A 21,926-nucleotide genomic window follows, 5' to 3' on the forward strand; every position below is an offset into this window, starting at 1 on the left:
GGCCTATCCCTTGCACCTATTTGCTGACCAACTTATGTTACCACTTATATCACTACTGTCTGTGCCCCAGGGTCCCTCCACAAGGGGCTTACCACGGAAGCAGAAGGATTGGAAGAATTTAGGGTGGAGACATTATGACGTCATATTCAAGCAAACATCTTCTCCTCAATTAAGCCTCAGTGTAGGTTCATCTTGCCACATCTATGTAACATTCTGCACCTTTCACTTATCGAATGCCAGTTGCTTAACAAGTGTTGAAAAGAGAATCTGCTAGTGCCATCCCTGGTATAACTTCACTGACAAATTAGGCCCAGTTTTTCTAATAATACTGTTGCAACCAGCATATTTACTTAATTACTACATTTCAGACTTGTGTAATTAACTATGTAACCATAAGCCTTAATAGGTTAATAATTATTAATAATAGCATTCATATTGTGCTTTAACATGTTCAAAGCACTGTACTGAACTAATGAAATACGCCAGGTTCCCAGTAGTTGACAGCTCACTGATTATGCTCTTCCCACTGAAGACAGAATTTTTTTCTAGTTTTGGCTACCCTAATTCTGGTTCTGATCCTTCTCCCATTGAAGTCAGCGGCGAAACTCCCCTTTGCCCTGCTGTTTGACTTTCAGTGACAAGGTATGCTAGCCGTCTGGCTCTCAGGAGGCCCTCAGTCATTTGGTGCAACGCTGCCCAGGTAGGGCCAAACCTCACCACCTAGTTTTCCTACCAGGGCCCCAATCCTGGAAAGACTTCCTCATGTGCTTTAAGCATTGCAGGTAATCACATTGATTTCAATGGCTGTATTCAAAGTGCATACAGTTAAGCACATATGTAAGTCCTTCCACTATCAGGAGCCAGCTCTGGAAAGGGCCAACTGGCTGGAGAACTGAGGTAGGTGGGTCTCATTTATGTTACAGTGTCCAGTGCCCGGTATAAAAAAGGAGGAACAGGAAAGGTATGGCTGATGGGGAAATGCTAGTCTCAGAGTACGTCTACCCTGCGAGTGTTCCTGGGGCACAGCTGTGACAGTGGCTCTATGTCATTGTCGTGCTGTGGTGCAGACACTTGCTACAGTGACAGGAGGGGTTTTTCTGTTGCTGTAGTAAACCCACCCTCTTCAGAGGCAGTAGCTAGGTTGACAGAAGAAATCTTCCATCAACTTAGTGGTATCTACACCAGGGCTTAGGTCAGTTTAACTACATCACTCAGGGGAGAGAATTTTTCATAGCTGACAGGTTTCAGAGTAACAGCCGTGTTAGTCTGTATTCGCAAAAAGAAAAGGAGTACTTGTGGCACCTTAGAGACTAACCAATTTATTTGAGCATAAGCTTTCGTGAGCGACAGCTCACTTCATCGGATGCATACTGTGGAAACTGCAGAAGACATTATATACACAGAGACCATGAAACAATACCTCCTCCCAGCCCACTCTCCTGCTGGTAATAGCTTATCTAAAGTGATCACTCTCCTTACAATGTGTATGATAATCAAGTTGGGCCATTTCCAGCACAAATCCAGGTTTTCTCACCCCCCCCCCCTCCAAAAACCACACACACAAACTCACTCTCCTGCTGGTAATAGCTTATCCAAAGTGACCACTCTCCTTACAATGTGTATGAAAATCAAGGTGGGCCATTTCCAGCACACATCCAGGTTTTCTCACCCCTCCCCCCCAAAACACACACACACAAACTCACCCTCCTGCGGGTAATAGCTTATCCAAAGTGACCACTCTCCCTACAATAAGAAAAGGAGTACTTGTGGCACCTTAGAGACTAACCAATTTATTTGAGCATAAGCTTTCGTGAGCTACAGCTCACTTTATCGGATGCACAAACTCACACAAACTCACTCTCCTGCTGGCAATAGCTCATCCAAACTCTCACAAATCTTGGGAGACAGGCCAGTCCTTGCCTACAGACAGCCCCCCAACCTGAAGCAAATACTCACCAACAACCACATACCACACAACAGAACCACTAACCCAGGAACCTATCCTTGCAACAAAGCCCGTTGCCAACTGTGCCCACATATCTATTCAGGGGACACCATCACAGGGCCTAATAAATTCAGCCACACTATCAGAGGCTCGTTCACCTGCACATCCACCAATGTGATATATGCCATCATGTGCAAGCAATGCCCCTCTGCCATGGACATTGGTCAAACTGGACAGTCTCTACGTAAAAGAATAAATGGACACAAATCAGATGTCAAGAATTATAACATTCATAAACCAGTCGGAGAACACTTCAATCTCTCTGGTCACGCAATTACAGACATGAAGGTCGCTATCTTACAACAAAAAAACTTCAAATCCAGACTCCAGCGAGAAACTGCTGAATTGGAATTCATTTGCAAATCGGATACTATTAATTTAGGCTTAAATAGAGACTGGGAGTGGCTAAGTCATTATGCAAGGTAGCCTATTTCCCCTTGTTTTTTCCTACCCTCCCCCCCCCCCCCAGACGTTCTGGTTAAACTTGGATTTATGCTGGAAATGGCCCACCTTGATTATCATACACATTGTAAGGAGAGTGGTCAGTTTGGATGAGCTATTGCCAGCAGGAGAGTGAGTTTGTGTGCGGGGGGAGGGTGAGAAAACCTGGATTTGTGCTGGAAATGGCCCACCTTGATTATCATGCACATTGTAGGGAGAGTGGTCACTTTGGATAAGCTAGTACCAGCAGGAGAGTGAGTTTGTGTGTGTGTGTTTTGGGGGGGGGGTGTCTGAGAAAACCTGGATTTGTGCTGGAAATGGCCCACTTTGATTATCATACACATTGTAAAGAGAGTGGTCACTTTGGATGGGCTATTACCAGCAGGAGAGAGAGTTTGTGTGTGTATGGGGGTGGAGGGAGTGAGAAAACCTGGATTTGTGCTGGAAATGGCCCACCTTGATTATCATACACATTGTAAGGAGAGTGGTCACTTTGGATAAGCTATTACCAGCAGGAGAGTGAGTTTGTGTGTGTGTTTTTTGGCGGGGGGTGTGTCTGAGAAAACCTGGATTTGTGCTGGAAATGGCCACCTTGATTATTATACACATTGTAAAGAGAGTGGTCACTTTGGATGGGCTATTACCAGCAGGAGAGTGAGTTTGTGTGTGTGTGTGGGGGGGGGGCGGAGGGTGAGAAAACCTGGATTTGTGCTGGAAATGGCCCAACTTGATTATCATACACATTGTAAGGAGAGTGATCACTTTAGATAAGCTATTACCAGCAGGAGAGTGGGGTGGGGAGGAGGTATTGTTTCATGGTCTCTGTGTATATAATGTCTTCTGCAGTTTCCACAGTATGCATCCGATGAAGTGAGCTGTAGCTCACGAAAGCTTATGCTCAAATAAATTGGTTAGTCTCTAAGGTGCCACAAGTACTCCTTTTCTTTTTTCATAGCTGAGTTGACCTAAGTTTTAGGTATAGACCAGGCCTCAGCCTGATGGGGGAGCCTGGCTGGCCCAGCTGGCACTCTCGAACGATGAGAATTCTCTGGTCCTGATTCCCCACTGCCCGGCACCTGGTGCAGTATTTCCCCCAGTGCACAGTGTGTGTAAAATGTTACCAAATCAGAATGGTGGTGTTTTTATACTCCCTTTGCATGGGGGCAAACTACACAGTGGTGAACTGGGCCTGATGGGTGAGTTCTGTTTGTACCCTGGAAAGGGGAGAACTGTGTGGTGGAGGTTGTTTTGTTTTTTCTGCTTGTAGTCTGGAGACAGGGGAAGGGGCTGACTGGGGGAATCCTTCTAAAACAAGATGAAACCCCACATCAAGGGAAGAACAGTATTTGGTTGGTTGGTTTGACCTACCCACACTACAGGCAAGAGGAAACCCACCTTGCTACCCTTTCCTATAGCTTGGCTGGCACTTTAAAAGGTGTCCTGGTGCAGATTATCACCACAGGTTTCTTCTTTTTGATTCCCATCAGAAAATTCTGCCCCTTACAGGGACAACTACTTGGCCCTAATAATGTCCTTCACTGAGCACTTGAACATAGTCCCTCGCTAGAAGGCCCAGATGATGGCTTACTTAGACTTTGTTTTTTTCCATCTTTCCTTTTGAGTTCAGTGACGGAATCAAATACCACAGCTTCCCAATCACTACTGAACAGCGCATCATGGTCAAAGATGGGAGGTTGGAAGATCTAAGAGAACTAGCAACTGGGATTACCTCTCACAATTGGCGAACAATTTTACCTCTAACTTGAGACTAGACTCAGCTGTTAGATGGTATCTGGTGAATTTCCCTTTACAAGAGGGTTTTTTCTTTAAGTTGTATTGCAAAAGCTGCCTGACACCGTGACCTGGTGGTGATTTCAAAGGGGGTAATAAAGTGAAATAAATACCCATTCAACTGCTTTTAGTTATTATGGCCTTGAATCAGTCACTTCATCTCTTTGTGCAATTCAGTTGGAAAGTGAAGTTTTAAAAAAACAAACCTAGCTGGATACCAGATCTTATAGCTGAACAAAAGCTTTCCTGGGTGGGTACATGTGCAGAAAGTGTTTGTAGATATTATACTGAATGTAATTAAATGTACGCCTCCTCCTAGTAGGGCTTTTTCAAGAGAGTCAGACAAAGGAGAATTGGGAGGTCTAATTTGTTTGGAATTCTGAAGCGCCTTGGATAAATTGCATCCTCAGAGGCTATTAAATTAACTAAGTAGAGTCATAGGAATGAGAAGTCTTGGATCAGTCATTGAATAAAACATAAGTGCCTGAAGTGTGGGTGTGTACTGAACACTACTTGGTCATGTAGTGCTATCTCTGATCCTTGTTTCCAGCTACTTAATTGCATGGAATGGCAGTTAAAAATACATTAAATACCTTCTTAATAGTCCTTTTCCATGGAAGCAACTGCCATAGTTGCCAAAGGTATGTTATTCGATTACAAATGGGAGTGGAGGTGGCTCATGTGATCATAAACAAGAGGGAAGTGTCCATAAGACAATGCCCGTTAAGATGCGCTCCACACAAGGGAGAGAATTTGAGAGTCCCTGGTAAGATCAGTAACAGAAAATGGACCATCTGTTCCTATTTTTTATCTAGACATTTGCTAGTTTTGAACCAGCAAAGCTCTTAAGCATGTGGTTTACTTTAAGCACATGAGTAGTCCCATCAAAGTCAATGAGACTTAAAGTTTTTGCTGGATCAGAGCCTATATGAATAACAAGAAAATCTGCAGCTACATTAGGATAAAAATCTGTAAGGACTATAATAAAACCTTGTATTTCAGAACATAAGCTGACCTCTTACTGCCTGGGGTTGGGAAAATAGTGCTTCCTTTGGCATGCAAGGCCCTGATCCAAAGTCCTTTGAAGAGTCTCATTAGGGCACAATTGTCCATTAAGGGACTTGCATCCATAGACTCTTTTCAAAGTGTTTAGAGTAGCAGGAAACACATAGTGCAGCCCAATTGCTGCAAAGGGGAAATGTATTATTGAATCATCGTGTTACCGTCTCAGTTTAATAGTGAAAAGCTGTAATTGACTGAATGCAACTGAGAAGAGGGAGATGAGAAAACGTCAGTGGTGGTTTACTTGTGAGTCTTGCTAAGTACTGAGATGCTGTCACTCACATAGTGACTTTTACAGGGCTACGTGTATGTTAAAACAGAGCGGATGGCAAAGGTGGCTCCTTGCACTGCATCAGGTGTTTCTTCTGTTCAGACAAATGACAGGTCTATACAATTGGAGTATGGTGCACCTGAGCCTATTTCTCCTGTAGCTTCTTTGGAGGTTATTTTTAGACTCAGACTCTCTGTAGGGGATAAATGTCCAGTGCCCTCAGGTACAGTGTAGCTTCTTGAGAAAGTATTACATGAACTTGGCTAGCTGAAAGAGCTTGTGGGTTTTTCTCATAGTTGTGTAAGTCTTGAGAACTGAAGCATTTTTGCAATTAGTGAGTGGAAGGCGGTTTCCAGTTCTGTTCTCTGTTTCATACCACAGCTGCAAAAAAAAAAAGAAAAAAAAATTCTTTGCTTTCTTTAAAAAGGTGTTGTCAGTAAGTGGAAGCCTCAAGGCAGCAAAACAAATCATGACAAGCATGGTTTCAGAGTAACAGCCGTGTTAGTCTGTATTCGCAAAAAGAAAAGGAGTACTTGTGGCACCTTAGAGACTAACCAATTTATTTGAGCATGAGCTTTCGTGAGCTACAGCTCACTTCATCGGATGCATACCGTGGAAACTGCTGTCTGCTGCAGTTTCCACGGTATGCATCCGATGAAGTGAGCTGTAGCTCACGAAAGCTCATGCTCAAATAAATTGGTTAGTCTCTAAGGTGCCACAAGTACTCCTTTTCTTCATGACAAGCATGGAATTCTGCAACTCCACTCACCATTCTGGAGTGGTTAGGCTGATGGTGACATAGGCAGAAGCAACAAACTCTAGGTCATACCCTGTATCTTCTGAGTTCTCCAGTCTTACTCTACTTCATTGAGTCATAGAATCCCACACCTGCTCCTTCTGTGTAAATACACAACAATGAACTGTTAGTAAGTGTGACTGTTAGTAAATGTGGCTGAAGAACTTAGGGGAAGTGGAGTCTGGTTATCTTGCTGGGAACCTTCCTGATGTGCTGTTAGCAGGTCGGTTTGTCTCATGTTCACAGGACTCTGTCATCCAAGATGCTCAGTGAGGCTTCTGTTACTCACAAGTCTTCAGTGTCTGGAAGCCCAGATAGAGCTTTCTCAGCAGCTGTCATCCTATTGAAAAGGGAGGAAATCTCACCCTGGCTATTTCTTCATCAGATGCCTTCCAATGTCTTTTATTCCTAAACATATTTCTTTCATAAGTAAAACTTTGACTGAAGGAAGGGCCTTCATATCTTCCTCCCTTTCTTAAGACAAGCACACCAGCTACATCATGTAAGAAAGCATCTATTGTTAGCTTGCCACCCAAGGTCAAGCTATCTTGGTTCATGCAACCTCTAATAACATTCTCCTTAATGCCATGGACACAAATTATGAAAGCCTGACGGACATTGCTGAGAGTTTTAGCTCCATCTTCCCACTTTCCTCATTTGAGGTGATGGTAGGGTGCCCCAAACTGGCATAGGACAAGGATTCTGATGGATCTGAATTGGAGGATATCCCAAAGGAAGTACCTGAGTTATCTTGTATCTCTGATAGAGGATGTCAAGGTTCCTTCCCCACTCTGAACTCTAGGGTACAGATGTGGGGACCTGCATGAAAACCTCCTAAGCTTACTTTTACCAGCTTAGGTTAAAACTTCCCCAAGGTACAAATTAATTTTACCCTTTGCCCTTGGAATTTCCACTCCCACCACCAAACTTTAACTGGGTTTACTGGGAAACGTAGTTTGGACACGTATTTCCCCCCAGAATCCTCCCAACCCTTGCACCCCACTTCCTGGGGAAGGTTTCAGAGTAACGGCCGTGTTAGTCTGTATTCGCAAAAAGAAAAGGAGTACTTGTGGCACCTTAGAGACTAACCAATTTATTTGAGCATAAGCTTTCGTGAGCTACAGCTCACTTCATTGGATGCATACTGTGGAAAGCACAGAAGATCTTTTTATACACACAAACCATGAAAAAATTGGTGTTTACCACTACAAAAGGTTTTCTCTCCCCCAACCCCACTCTCCTGTTGGTAATAGCTTATCTAAAGTGATCACTCTCCTTACAATGTGTATGATAATCAAGGTGGGCCATTTCCAGCACAAATCCAGGGTTTAACAAGAACGTCGGGGGGGCGGGGAATTCCACCATGATTTCAACAATTTCCATCCCACCATCAACCTCAGCCTGGTCCAGTCCCCACAAGAGGTCCACTTCCTGGACACTACAGTGCTAATAAACGATGGTCACATAAACACCACCCTATACCGGAAACATACTGACCGCTATCATAGAATCATAGAATATCAGGGTTGGAAGGGACCTCAGGAGGTCATCTAGTCCAACCCCCTGCTCAAAAGCAGGACCCATACCCAATTAAATCATCCCAGCCAGGGCTTTGTCAAGCCTGACCTTAAAAATGTCTAAGGAAGGAGATTCCACCACCTCCCTAGGCAACGCATTCCAGTGTTTCACCACCCTCCTAGTGAAAAAGTTTTTCCTAATATCCAACCTGAACCTCCCCCACTGCAACTTGAGACCATTACTCCTTGTCCTGTCCTCTTCCACCACTGAGAATAGTCTAGAACCATCCTCTCTGGAACTACCTCTCAGGTAGTTGAAAGCAGCTATCAAATCCCCCCTCATTCTTCTCTTCTGCAGACTAAACAATCCCAGTTCCCTCAGCCTCTCCTCATAAGTCATGTGTTCCAGACCCCTAATCATTTTTGTTGCCCTTCGCTGGACTCTCTCCAATTTATCCACATCCTTCTTGTAGTGTGGGGCCCAAAACTGGACACAGTACTCCAGATGAGGCCTCACCAATGTCAAATAGAGGGGGACGATCACGTCCCTCGATCTGCTCGCTATGCCTCTACTTATACATCCCAAAATGCCATTGGCCTTCTTGGCAACAAGGGCACACTGCTGGCTCATATCCAGCTTCTCGTCCACTGTCACCCCTAGGTCCTTTTCCGCAGAACTGCTGCCTAGCCATTTGGTCCCTAGTCTGTAGCGGTGCATTGGGTTCTTCCGTCCTAAGTGCAGGACCCTGCACTTATCCTTATTGAACCTCATCAGATTTCTTTTGGCCCAATCCTCCAATTTGTCTAGGTCCCTCTGTATCCTATCCCTGCCCTCCAGCATATCTACCACTCCTCCCAGTTTAGTATCATCCGCAAATTTGCTGAGAGTGCAATCCACACCATCCTCCAGATCATTTATGAAGATATTGAACAAAACCAGCCCCAGGACCGACCCCTGGGGCACTCCACTTGACACCGGCTGCCAACTAGACTAGCTATTCCTACCTACATGCCTCCAGCCTTCACCCTGACCACACCACACGATCCATTGTCCACAGCCAAGCTCTGCGATACAACCGCATTTGCTCCAACCCCTCAGACAGAGACAAACACCTACAAGATCTCTATCAAGCATTCTTACAACTACAATACCCACCTGTGGAAGTGAAGAAACAGATTGATAGAGCCAGAAGAGTTCCCAGAAGTCACCTACTACAGGACAGGCCTAACAAAGAAAATAACAGGACGCCACTAGCCGTCACCTTCAGCCCCCAACTAAAACCCCTCCAACGCATTATTAAGGATCTACAACCTATCCTGAAGGATGACCCAACACTCTCACAAATCTTGGGAGACAGGCCAGTCCTTGCCTACAGACAGCCCCCCAACCTGAAGCAAATACTCACCGACAACCACATACCACACAACAGAACCACTAACCCAGGAACCTATCCTTGCAACAAAGCCCGTTGCCACCTGTGCCCACATATCTATTCAGGGGACACCATCATAGGGCCTAATCACATCAGCCACACTATCAGAGGCTCGTTCACCTGCACATCTATCAATGTGATATATGCCATCATGTGCCAGCAATGCCCCTCTGCCATGGACATTGGTCAAACTGGACAGTCTCTACGTAAAAGAATAAATGGACACAAATCAGATGTCAAGAATTATAGCATTCATAAACCAGTCGGAGAACACTTCAATCTCTCTGGTCACGCAATTACAGACATGAAAGTTGCGATATTACAACAAAAAAACTTCAAATCCAGACTCCAGCGAGAGACTGCTGAATTGGAATTCATTTGCAAATTGGATACAATTAACTTAGGCTTGAGACTGGGAGTGGCTAAGTCATTATGCAAGGTAAGTTATTTCCCCTTGTTTTTTCCTACCCCCCCCCCCAGACGTTCTTGTTAAACCCTGGATTTGTGCTGGAAATGGCCCACCTGGATTATCATACGCATTGTAAGGAGAGTGATCACTTTAGATAAGCTATTACCAACAGGAGAGTGGGTTGGGGGGAGAGAAAACCTTTTGTAGTGGTAAACACCCATTTTTTCATGGTTTGTGTGTATAAAAAGATCTTCTGTACTTTCCACAGTATGCATCCGATGAAGTGAGCTGTAGCTCACGAAAGCTTATGCTCAAATAAATTGGTTAGTCTCTAAGGTGCCACAAGTACTCCTTTTCTTCCTGGGGAAGGTTTGGTAAAAATCCTCACCAATTTGCATAGGTGACCACAGACCCAAACCCTTGGATCTTAGAACAATGAAAAAGCATTCAGTTTTCTTACAAGAAGACTTTTATTAGAAGTAAAGGAATCACCTCTGTAAAATCAGGATGGTAGATACCTTACAGGGTAATTGGATTCAAAACATAGAAAATCCCTCTAGGCAAAACCTTAAGTTACAAAAAAGACACACAGACAGGGATAGTCATTCTATTCAGCACAGTTTTTTTCTCAGCCATTTAAAGAAATCATAATCTAACACATACCTAGCTAGATTACTTACTAAAAGTTCTAAGACTCCATTCCTGTTCTGTCCCTGGCAAAAGCAGAATACAGACAGACACAGACCCTTTGTTTCTCTCCCTCCTCCCAGCTTTTGAAAGTATCTTGTCTCCTCATTGGTCATTTTGGTCAGGTGCCAGTGAGGTTACCTTTAGCTTCTTAACCCTTTACAGGTGAGAGGATTTTTCCTCTGGCCAGGAGGGATTTTAAAGGGGTTTACCCTTCCCTTTATATTTATGACGGAGGACTTGCAGTTCCTATGTAGGAATATCACCAACATTCTTAGAAGACCTTCACCTCACCGGCTATCTCTGGGGAGCTTGCCTTCATCTTGGCAGAGTAGGACTCTAACTTGATTCCCCCCTCCCCCCCCCCACTCTCCGTCAATGCATTCAGTTACACCCGGGCAATGCCTGAAATTGCATTGCCCTTGCTACCAGCTTAGCCAAGTTCTACCAGCACTTTGCTGCCAAAGCAAAACTCTGACCTTCAGCCCTAAGGTATATTCAGCAGTGACCTCCCTCCCTTTTGAAGGACATGCTGCTCCAGAAACCTATTGGAAAAGAAATCAGGTCCTTAGCAGAATGACAGGGAGAACTTGTGGCCTCCTCTGTGAAAGTTTCTCATAAGTTGTGCCTTGGAACCTTAGATGTAAGGCACAGATAACGTGTCATGTTACATCTTGATTTAATTTTTAAAGGATGCCTTTTTCTCTCTCTTTTTACTCTGTTTAGCCATGGTGGTGTCGTTTTTGGTCCTTTTTTTATTTGTGGTATACTTAATTTAATGTGACCCTCTATGGTGGTTTATAAAACATTTTCCGTGCAGCTTGCAATGATTTCACTCTTGTAACGGTTCCTTTTTGAAAAGGAACCTTAGAGACTAACAAATTTATTTGAGCATAAGTTTTTGTGAGCTACAGCTCACTTCATTGGATGCATTCAGTGGAAAATACAGTGGGGAGATTTATATACACAGAGAACATGAAAACAATGGGTGTTACCATACGCACTGTAACGAGAGTGATCACTTAAGGTGAGCTATTACCAGCAGGAGAGCGGGGGGCGGGGGAGGAACCTTTTGTAGTGATAATCAAGGTGGGCCATTTCCAGCAGTTCACAAGAACATGTGAAGAACAGTGGGGGCGAGGGGGGGGATAAACATGGGGAAATAGTTTTACTTTGTGTAATGACCCATCCACTCCCAGTCTCTATTCAAGCCTAAGTTAATTGTATCCAGTTTGCAAATGAATTCCAATTCAGCAGTCTCTTGGAGTCTGTTTTTGAAGTTTTTTTGTTGAAGTATTGCCACTTTTAGGTCTGTAATCGAGTGAGCAGAGAGATTGAAGTGTTCTCCAACTGGTTTTTGAATGTTATAGTTCTTGACGTCTGATTTGTGTCCATTTATTCTTTTGCGTAGAGACTGTACGGTTTAACCAATGTCCATGGCAGAGGGGCATTGCTGGCACATGATGGCATATATCACATTGGTAGATGTGCAGGTGAACAAGCCTCTGATATTGTGGCTGATGTGATTAGGCCCTGTGATGGTGTCCCCTGAATAGATATGTGGACGCAGTTGGCAACGGGCTTTGTTGCAAGGATAGGTTCCTGGGTTAGTGGTTCTGTTGTGTGGTGTGTAGTTGTTGGTGAGTATTTGCTTCAGGCTGGGAGGCTGTCTGTAAGCAAGGAATGGCCTGTCTCCCAAGATCTGTGAGAGTGTTGGGTCATCCTTCAGGATACGTTGTAGATCCTTGATGATGCGTTGGAGGGGTTTTAGTTGGGGGCTGAAGGTGACTGCTAGTGGCGTTCTGTTATTTTCTTTGTTAGGCCTGTCCTGTAGTAGGTGACTTCTGGGAACTCTTCTGGCTCTATCAATCTGTTTCTTCACTTCCGCAGGTGGGTATTGTAGTTGTAAGAATGCTTGATAGAGATCTTGTAGGTGTTTGTCTCTGTCTGAGGGGTTGGAGCAAATGCGGTTGTATCGTAGAGCTTGGCTGTGGACAATGGATCGTGTGGTGTGGTCTGGATGAAAGCTGGAGGCATGTAGGTAAGTATAGCGGTCAGTATGTTTCCGGTATAGGGTGGTGTTTATGTGACCATCACTTATTAGCACCGTAGTGTCCAGGAAGTGGATCTCTTGTGTGGACTGGTCCAGGCTGAGGTTGATGGTGGGATGGAAATTGTTGAAATCATGGTGGAATTCCTCAAGGGCTTCTTTTCCATGGGTCCAGATGATGAAGATGTCATCAATGTAGCGCAAGTAGAGTAGGGGCGTTAGGAGACGAGAGCTGAGGAAGCATTGTTCTAAGTCAGGCATAAAAATGTTGGCATACTGTGGGGCCATGCGGGTACCCATAGCAGTGCCGCTGATTTGAAGGTATACATTGTCCCCAAATGTGAAATAGTTATGGGTGAGGATAAAGTCACAAAGTTCAGCCACCAGGTTTGCCATGACATTATCGGGGATACTGTTCCTGATGGCTTGTAGTCCATCTTTGTGTTGAATGTTGGTGTAGAGGGCTTCTACATCCATAGTGGCCAGGATGGTGTTTTCAGGAAGATCACCGATGGATTGTAGTTTCCTCAGGAAGTCAGTGGTGTCTCGAAGATAGCTGGGAGTGCTGGTAGCATAGGGCCTGAGGAGGGAGGAATCTACATAGCCAGACGATACTGCTGTCAGGGTGCCGATGCCTGAGATGATGGGGCGTCCAGCATTTCCAGGTTTATGGATCTTGGGTATCAGATAGAATACCCCAGGTCGGGGTTCCAGGCGTGTGTCTGTGCAGATTTCTTGTGCTTTTTCAGGGAGTTTCTTGAGCAAATGCTGTAGTTTCTTTTGGTAACCCTCAGTTTCTGTTTAAGTAGCCTAATGTTTGTGTAGTTTCCTTTTTTGAAGTTAAATGCTAGTGCGGTGGGTTTTTTTGGTATTTTCTTCCCTACAAGGATGTTAAATTTAATTACATTATGGTCGCTATTACTGAGGGGCTCAGCTCTAGTCACTTCTTGGACCAGATCCTGTGTGCCACGTAGGACTAAATCAAGAATTGCCTCTTCCCTTCCAGGTTCCAGGACTAGCTCGCTGCTCTAAGAAGCAGTGATTTATGGTGTCTAGAAATTTTATCTCTGCATCCCGTCATGAGGTGACATGTACCCAGTCAATATGGGGATAGCTGAAATCCCCCATTATTATTATTGGGTTTTCATGTGTGTGTTTTTGTAGCCTCTCTAATTTTTTTGAGCATTTCACAATCACCATCCTGGTCAGGTGGTCAGGAGTATATTCCTACTGCTTTATTCTTATTATTCAAGCATGGAATTTCTATCCATAGAGATTCTATGGTACAGTTTAACTTAAGATTTTTATTATATTTGACTCTCCGCTTTCTCTCACATATAGTGCCACTCCCCTACCAGCACAACCTACTCTCATTCCTATGTATTTTGTACCCTCTTATTACCGTGGCCCATTGACTATCATTGTGTGGCTAGTGAATTGGCACATGAAGGTAAGCCTCCCTCAGGTTGACTGATGAAAGCTAATCTCTCTGGCAAATCACCGCCAGTATCGAATTCAAGGTCTCCATCTTGAACCTGGTCCTCCTTATGAACTTGTTCAAGTGTTAAGTCCAACACCACTCTAGCCTCCCCGAATCTCTTGGGTACCAGAAATAAGATTGAGTAATGGCTGGAAAACATCTCCTCTGCCTCAGGAACTCTCTCTCTCTGTTATACCTATTTGCAAATGATTGTCTATGGCCTTCTGCATATTCTGCATCTTTTGAGGATAGTGGAGAAGGGAGAAAACGATGATTCGGACTCTGTGAAAAGTTTGCCATTCCTTTGTCGAGCCACATCCAGGACTGATCTATCCACCATTGAGAGAGGCCACTGGTCCTTGCATTTTAATATCCTCCCCTTCCCCCCCCCCGTCCCCTGGGAGGTGCTTGATGGACCTCTCCTGACTGCAGTCAGGGGTTACTTCTAGTGTTGGAATTTGCATTGAGGAAAGAAGATCTCTTCCCTTTCTGACTTAGACTTGTTTCATCAGCTTTTGTTGTAGCCTTGCTTTTTGTGCTTCGAGAAGTAGCCGTGAAAAGGATACTTTGGCCTGTAGTAAGGCTGGCTATTCCTTTTCTCACTCAGGCTTCTAAAAGGGCTGACTCACACCTGGTTAAAGCTGGCAGATAAATTTAGTCAGAAATAAGTGGTGGGCCAGGGGGCCCCTTGCCGCCTGCTTGTTCCTCCACCTCTGGGCTGCTCTCCCTTTGAGCCCTCTGAGGCTGACTCCATGAAACTTGGTTGACCCTCAGTGAGCAGGGTCCTGTTAGCCTGGCAGCTGTGGAATGGCTGACTGCAGCTTAAGTGGGGTCTGGTTAGCCTAGGCCTTTCCCCCGCCCCGCCCCCCTTTCCTGCCAACCTTTCTATTCCTCTGATTGCTCATGAAGTGTTCTGCCAGAGAGGCCTGCCCAGACATGCTACGCTCCAAGCTGCTGCTGCCAGGGACCTCCCTATCCGAAGGGGTTTCGAGCAACCCAGCTGCAGAGCCCCCCTGGGGCTAAACAGCCCCATACTGCTTTGAATCCTGCTTGGTTGTTTTGTTTCCTTGCTGCCTTCTGCCCGTCAGAGTTGGCAGCAACAAGGGCCGGGTTCAATATCTAGGGGATCCATTCCAATAACACAATGCAAACCGGCTCGAGCCCCCACCCAGTGACCTGGGACAAATATATACCACCCCCGCTGGGCGCCTCCAAGAGGCAATACTTCCCCTCTCGCAAGCACATAGTCTGAGTGTAGCAAAAAGCCTTTTAATAACAGAGAGAAACAATGTGGCATTATGTTGGGGAAACACCACCAACAGGATTCATAACACAACCCATGAGCAAAAAAAACCTACCCCAAGCAAATTGGGGCATGCCCCTTTCCCTTTGGTTCTTGAATCCAGCAACCCCAAATCACCCAAAGTCCCAAAAGTCCAGTGACCCAAAAGTCTCTGTCCCTGGTCAGGGCAGCCCCAGAGTTCGAAAGTTTATCTGCGGAGCTTTACCTCCCAACCTGGGTGGAGATGGGACGGGGGTAAGAGGCACCTTACATGATCTGAAGCTGACCGCCCCACAGCTCCATAGGCCTTCGCTCCACCAGCTGCCCCACGAATTCCTTCGTTTAGCTCCACTCCGCAGCCCACAAGTAGCTCCCACCATCCCACGAACTGCTCCACCAGCCTGTCCACAAGGCACTCCAGCCGTCCTGCAAACTGCTCCACACTACGTCTTCAGGCTCCCCCACTACTTAACACAACGCTCAGTGATTTCAGCTCTTAGTCAGTTCAGCTCTTTCGTGAATTCAGCTTGTAGTAGGGGAGCCTCAGTACTGGTGCACTGTTAGCCCAAAGTGAGCTCAGCGCCTGTAACTAGACTCCTAATGAAATCAAAATTAGCTCTGATATGCCACAGTGGAGAGAGGAGGAAGTGCAATTAGCATGTAAGGCCCTCACCAAGGGGCTCATGCCACCAAGTATTAATACTTGTCCCCAGCCTCTCTCAATTAACAGAGTTTTGCAACCCATGACCCTTGCCTAGCGAGTGCCACTTAGTTGATGGTGAGTCCCTCCATCATAACAAAAGACCAAGTACAGTTCCAAGCACAGTTCCCATGATAAGGGTAATAACAATTTATTCTTCCTGCCCCAATAACAGAGACACTGGGGATCCCACAGCAGCCAAAGTGACCATTTGGGCAGCTATGGCCTCATTCTAGGCGGGGTGGGTGTGCCTATGCAAATGAGATCAGCCCCTGAAGTTCTTTTCCACAACTTGCCACACCTCACCACCAGATGTCAGGGTGGAGCTCATCCTGACACTGCTTACACATGCATAATTCCTAACTTCCTAAGGGATCGAGACCGAACTGCCCAGCAAGGGGGTGGGGGGAGATGATGAGATCTGCGCTATGCAGGGACGCATGCCACAAGTGGTCTTCTGTGCCACTCCTTGCTCCATCTGTGGTGGATTCGGCCACTCTTGCTTATGGTTTTCCCACACCAGGCCACTGTCCTCTGGCACAAGCACCTCTGGTGGTTGGATGGCTCTCTTCTTTTTCCTATCATCCTTCGAGACAGCCACAGCCTGGTTGTGTGACTCCCCAAGGTGGGGAACTCATGTGGACCTGATGCCTGGGTCAGAGAAGGGGGCCAAAGCAAATCCTTCCCAGTCCCAGCAGATGAGAAGGCCGGAGTGCATAAGGTGCAAACCTCTCCTCCTGCACCTTCTGGCAGGGGAACAGAGTGGAAGGGACAGAGCCTTGGTCTCCTCTTTAGACCTTTCTCCGCCATCCAGCGGTGTGGGGTGCACTGTGATAACTCCAGACAGGAGAAACACAGCCTCTTAAGCCCCCCGCCCCTTTTTAGGGTGACCAATATGTCCAAATTAGACCAAATATTATCCCACATTACTAATTAATGTTCTGCCTATCGCAGTAAATGCTGGATTCCACTACCCTGCCAGTAGCTACCAGAGGCAGAACAAAACCAAGGGAGTGTCTGGAAGGTGGGGGCTAGTCTTTCATCAGCCATCCAGACAGCTTTGATTCTGTCCCCTACAGCTACAGACAGGCAATGACCCCCGCTGAGGACCTGTGGCTCTGACCCTGAGAGAGAATTTGAAAATAATTATTTTTTCCTGTTCATTGTAGCATTTGCCCTTTTGCAAATGTCAATTCCCCCTCTGCTGCCCCATCCCTGTATTTCCAAGGGAGCACAGAGTCCGTTTGGATGATGACTGTTTAGTTAACAACAACTCACATTGCTTTTAGGGCCTGATTTCTTTCAGAAGTGCTGAACCCCCACAATGCCTGGCTGAAGTCAGTGGCTCTCCTGTGAACCTCCGTCCTTTTTGCCTTTATGAGGCATGAAATATATTGTGTCTGCTCTTCATTGGAACAACATCCATTTGCACCACCTGAGGATCTGGCCTATTCTTTCTTTTGGCCCAGCCTCATCGATTAGTGCCCCACACAATTCTCTGTTGCTAGCTCATTGCCCCTGCAGAAGCACAAAACATGGGGCTATTGTAGGGTCTGCAGAACTGGTAATTTGTGTATATTGTTTAGCCTTGGCAGCAATGTGTTAGACCAGGGGTTCTCAAACTTCATTGCACTGTGACCCACCTCTGACAATAAAAATTACTGCAGGACCCCAGGAGGGGGGACCAAAGTCTGAGCCTGCCCCAGTCTCACCGCCCCATGGTGGGGGGGCCTGCAACCTGAGTCCCACGACCCATGGCCAAAGCTGAAGCCCTCGGGCATTGGCTTCAGCCACAGGCAGTTGGGCTCAGGCTTCAGCTTCAGCCCCAGGCCCCAGCAAGTCTAAACCAGTCCTGGTGACCCTGTTAAAACAGCGTTGCGACCCACTTTGGGAACCGCTGTATTAGATTATAATACATTCTTGACAGGTCAGAAATTGAGTTTAAGGACTTGACATTGACTCTTTAAGGTATTTACCACCTACATTTTTGTGTGTGTATTTCTGCTCTCAGGGCAATGTCTGCTGTGTGGCTACATGTTGGACAATGTGGCAATCAGATTGGCGAGGAGTGGTGGCAGATCCTAACCAGTGAGAAGGTGCCGCATGCAGAGGCTGACAGGTATGGTAACTCTGCAGTTCTAAGGAGGAAACCAGTTTTAAGCTACTCATGAGCCTATGCCTGCTAGTACTTGGAGTCAAATGAGTTAATTGATCCATCCCTGCTCTTAACAGAGGGTAATCTTAGGAGTTCTGCACTCTCTGTGCAACTGGCAGTCCTATCACAAGGCCGCATGCACCCTTGCGGAGTGCTCCTAGCTTTATATTTCTGATAACAGTAAGATCATTGTTCTAGTTCACTTTCCACAGACCATTTTAAATACCAGAATGCTGCAAGGTGGGGCAGAGGGATTAATGCTGTTGATCAAAACCTTCCCTTGCTGGCCTCCGATCAAAGGCAGGTATTCCCCCTGCCAGCATGTTTGAGCCGAAGGAAGGGTATGTAAAACTCTGGGTTTAGAGTCCAAATTCCAATATAAATATGAACAAATGTAACTGTTTCTACCCTTGGATGGAAGTACCCCTGGAACTGCTCTAAGTACTCCTGGGAGAATTCTGTGCCACTGTGCATGTGCAGAATTTATGTCACCCGCAGAATTCTTTGCTTCCCCACAGAAAAATGACTTTCTGATGGGGAAGCAAAGGGGAGCCACAAGAGCGGTCATGCAGACCTCCCCAGCAGTATGTTTTGGGTGCCCAGGGAAGCTGGCAGAGAGGTAAATCACGGTGGGGCAGGGGGCGGGACTGGGAAAGACCTAGCTGGTGGCTCCTATCCCACTCCAGGCTCAGCTGCTAGTCCCAGCTGGGCTGGGGAGAATAGGACTTCCTCTTCCCCTGCACGGCATCCAGGGCCAGGTTAGACCCACCCCCAGATTTCTCCCCAAGCTGCAGGAAGCTCTGCAAACTCCTCCCCCACCCCAGTTTCCTACACCCATCACTCCTCAGCTGCAGTGGGAGGTATCCCTGTACAGGGAGCTGTACCCCCATCCACCCAACTCCCATGCATCCAGTCCCGTCATACCCAGACTCTTCCACCAAGCCTCAGCCCTCTGCACTCAGAACCCCCCCACCATGAGCCCCACTCCCCCTACATTTCAACCACCCTGACAAGGCACCCTCACCTGGATCCCCACCCCACCGACCCCCAACCAGCTGCACCTGGATCCCCAACCCACTGAGCCTCCCTCCCCCAGCATCTGGACCCCACACTGAGCTCCCACACACCCAGACCCCCCTGCCAAGCTCTATCCCCCTCACACCCAGACCATCTCCCACTGAGCCCCAACCACCTTCACCAGGACCCCCTGCAGAGTCCCATTTCCATTGCATCCAGAACCCCCCATCAAGGCCCTGTGCATCCAGATCACCCCCACACCCGGATCCCCCACTGAGCTGCCCACACCCAGATTGCCCCACACAGTACCCTCTCAACCCAAACCTGGATCCAGCACACTAAGCCCCTCCACACTTGGATCCTGCCTTGCTGAGCCTGTCTGCCCACACCTGGTACAACTGGCAAGGAGGGGTAGGGGCCTGGGGTGTTTCTGGGGCAGGCCCAGTCCTTGTGCTGTGTCATGGTTGGGTGTAGCCTCACCACTGAGTCCATGTCCCAGGGCGGGAGCTGTACCGTGATCTCTCACCTCTGTGTAGCCAGTGGCCGGTGCTCCCCAATGCCATGCTGGAGCCTAAATATTTATTTGACAAATAAAATTTGCAGAACTTTGCAGAATTTTTATTTTTTTGGTGCAGAATTTTTAATTGTTTGGCACAGAATGCCCTCAGGAGTAACTGAGAAGTAACAGCTACCTAGAAAAGAGAAATGGAGAAGATAGAGTAGGTCATCCAGCCCATCTTCCCAGGGCAGGGCAGGACTGTTCCCTGAGTTCAGAAAGGATTTGCTGTGGGGATCAGAGTTGTTGGGAGTCCACTTGCAGTGTATTTACCAAGTCACCTTCAGGAATGGACGCTCTTGAACTCCTGTGCTGAGCACCCTGCTAGGTGGAGTCCAGATCAGGTTTCAGGGAAGAGGGCTCCCCATACACACAGCTCGTGTCCTTTTCAGATATCCGTTTTGCTCCCCCGATGGAAAGCTAAGTGCTATCTGCGTGGACAGTGAACCCAAAGTGGTGAGGAAGCTGCAGAAACGAGTCAGGAGAGGGTAAGAGAACAGTGGCTTGTCTCATTCGTTTGAAACCCAGGCTGAAGTCCCAGCGCACGGCTGCCCTGGTACTAGGTGCCATATACAATAATTAACTGGTACACTAAATAAATCAAATCAGTAGTCCCTGGTGCAATACCTCCCAGTGCGCTGACTGCACGGGCTTACTCCTCCCTGGTCTTTCCTGCCCCCTATAGGATTATGTGTGCCTGGTGGGAGCATAGAGGTTGCAAGGAGCTGGGTTGCATCTTGCGTACACATACATACACACACACACCCCCCTCGTACATCCCTGGGGCAAGGGGCCGAGAGAAGTCTAGGCCTCTGTTTGCTTCCCCCTGCCTCCCAAGAGAATCTTCTAGACTTCCCCTTGTCAAGTTGGTAAAACTGCTCAAGAGTCGTGTGTGAAAGGCTCAGTGTGATTGTCCTCCGCACAGACTAGATCCTAACTCCTCTCCCAGCTCTTTCAGGGAGACCAATCTTATCGTGGGGAAGCAAGGAAGAGGCAACTGGGCTTATGGTAAGAGTCCATCTTTCAGTTCCCCCTCGCTGAAATGTTTCTGGGTGTGGAAGAAGTCCATCAAGGTTTGAAAAAAATACGTATCTGCAGTGCAGCTCTGAGCCACCTGCTTCCTAAGGCAGCTCCTCCCTCACGCCTGCGGCTGCGACATACATGTGCCATTGTGCTCTGCTGGAAGCAATGGCAAGGCAAGCTGCTCCTCTCTCGTTATAACTGATCAGATTCGGCTGCTGGTGTGCAAGACCACAGCCTATCAGTCTTGTCTCGCTGCTTCCATGTACTCCCATGTCCACCTGTCTGTGTCAATCTCCTGTCTTGTACTTCAGTTGTGAGCTCCTTTTGTCAGGGACTGTCGTCTTGTTCGGTTTGTATGGTGCCTACCACAATGGGGTCTTGGTCCATGACTGGCGTTCCTACATGTTATGATGATTTAGTTGGGGATCGGTCCTGCTTTGAGCAGGGGTTTGGACTAGATGACCTCCTGAGGTTCCTTCCAACCCTGATATTCTATTATAAGGCTGTAAAAACCTTAATACTACTGCTAGCTAATGGAAATGCTCCTTTGGCTCTCTGATAAAATGACAGTCAGCCCACATCCTCCATCAGCAAAACAAGACGAGTAAGATATTCAGTGGATAGCAATTAGCACTGCTCCAGTGATGTCCCAATGTCTGTTACTAGGACGTCTTTTTCCTTAGTTTGTATTCGCCAGCACGTAGCGCTGTTTGGCTTTAATAAGGTCACAGATCCACAAGGTCCAGTCTAGGCCCCAGCCTGTGACTTCCAGGACTCCAAAACTGGGCCTTCAGGTGCCAGCCAACCATGTCTGTCTCCATGGCTCCCTCCAGCAAAGCCAGACTCCAGCAGCGGGCTTGCCCTGTTCCCCTTCCATGCTCCCAGTGAGTATTTGCAGGGACATCAGGCAGCCTTTTCAGAACCAGGTAACAGTGTGTTAGTCACCTGGCCTACAGAATCTGAAAGTCCTTAGGTCAGCCTAGAGAAGCTAAGGCAGCATCAGGGCTCTTCCAGGCAAGCTGCTGCAAAATCCATTTTGGCCCTGTCTCTTTCTCTCTGTTTTGTCTCCGTTTCCGACTGTGCATGCGGTATCTCTGTGAGCTCAGCTTTTTACGTGGTCACCTGACACCGTTTTCCCCCTTTGTTCTCCCTCTTGTGTGTGTGTGTATGGGGGGGGGGGGGCTTTGCTCTGCTTCTTGTGGGGATGCACGGGGGGAGAATCTGCTTCTTCTTGGCTGTGGTCGCGAAGTG

General features: G+C 47.0%; 1 protein-coding gene across 1 annotated transcript in view; it reads left to right on the forward strand.

Annotated features, from left to right (window-relative positions):
• Positions 1–21,926, forward strand: part of LOC144260021 (tubulin delta chain-like) — a 61,352-nt gene that overhangs the window by 27,237 nt on the left and 12,189 nt on the right. The window contains exons 2-4 of the mRNA XM_077808490.1: positions 17,936–18,043; positions 20,045–20,140; positions 20,602–20,660. Coding sequence (XP_077664616.1) covers positions 17,940–18,043; positions 20,045–20,140; positions 20,602–20,660 — 259 coding nt within the window. The 5' untranslated portion in view covers positions 17,936–17,939. The remainder of the gene's footprint in view (positions 1–17,935; positions 18,044–20,044; positions 20,141–20,601; positions 20,661–21,926) is intronic.

The sequence above is a fragment of the Eretmochelys imbricata genome, chromosome 2, assembly GCF_965152235.1.
Source record: "Eretmochelys imbricata isolate rEreImb1 chromosome 2, rEreImb1.hap1, whole genome shotgun sequence".
Lineage (NCBI taxonomy): Eukaryota > Metazoa > Chordata > Testudines > Cheloniidae > Eretmochelys > Eretmochelys imbricata.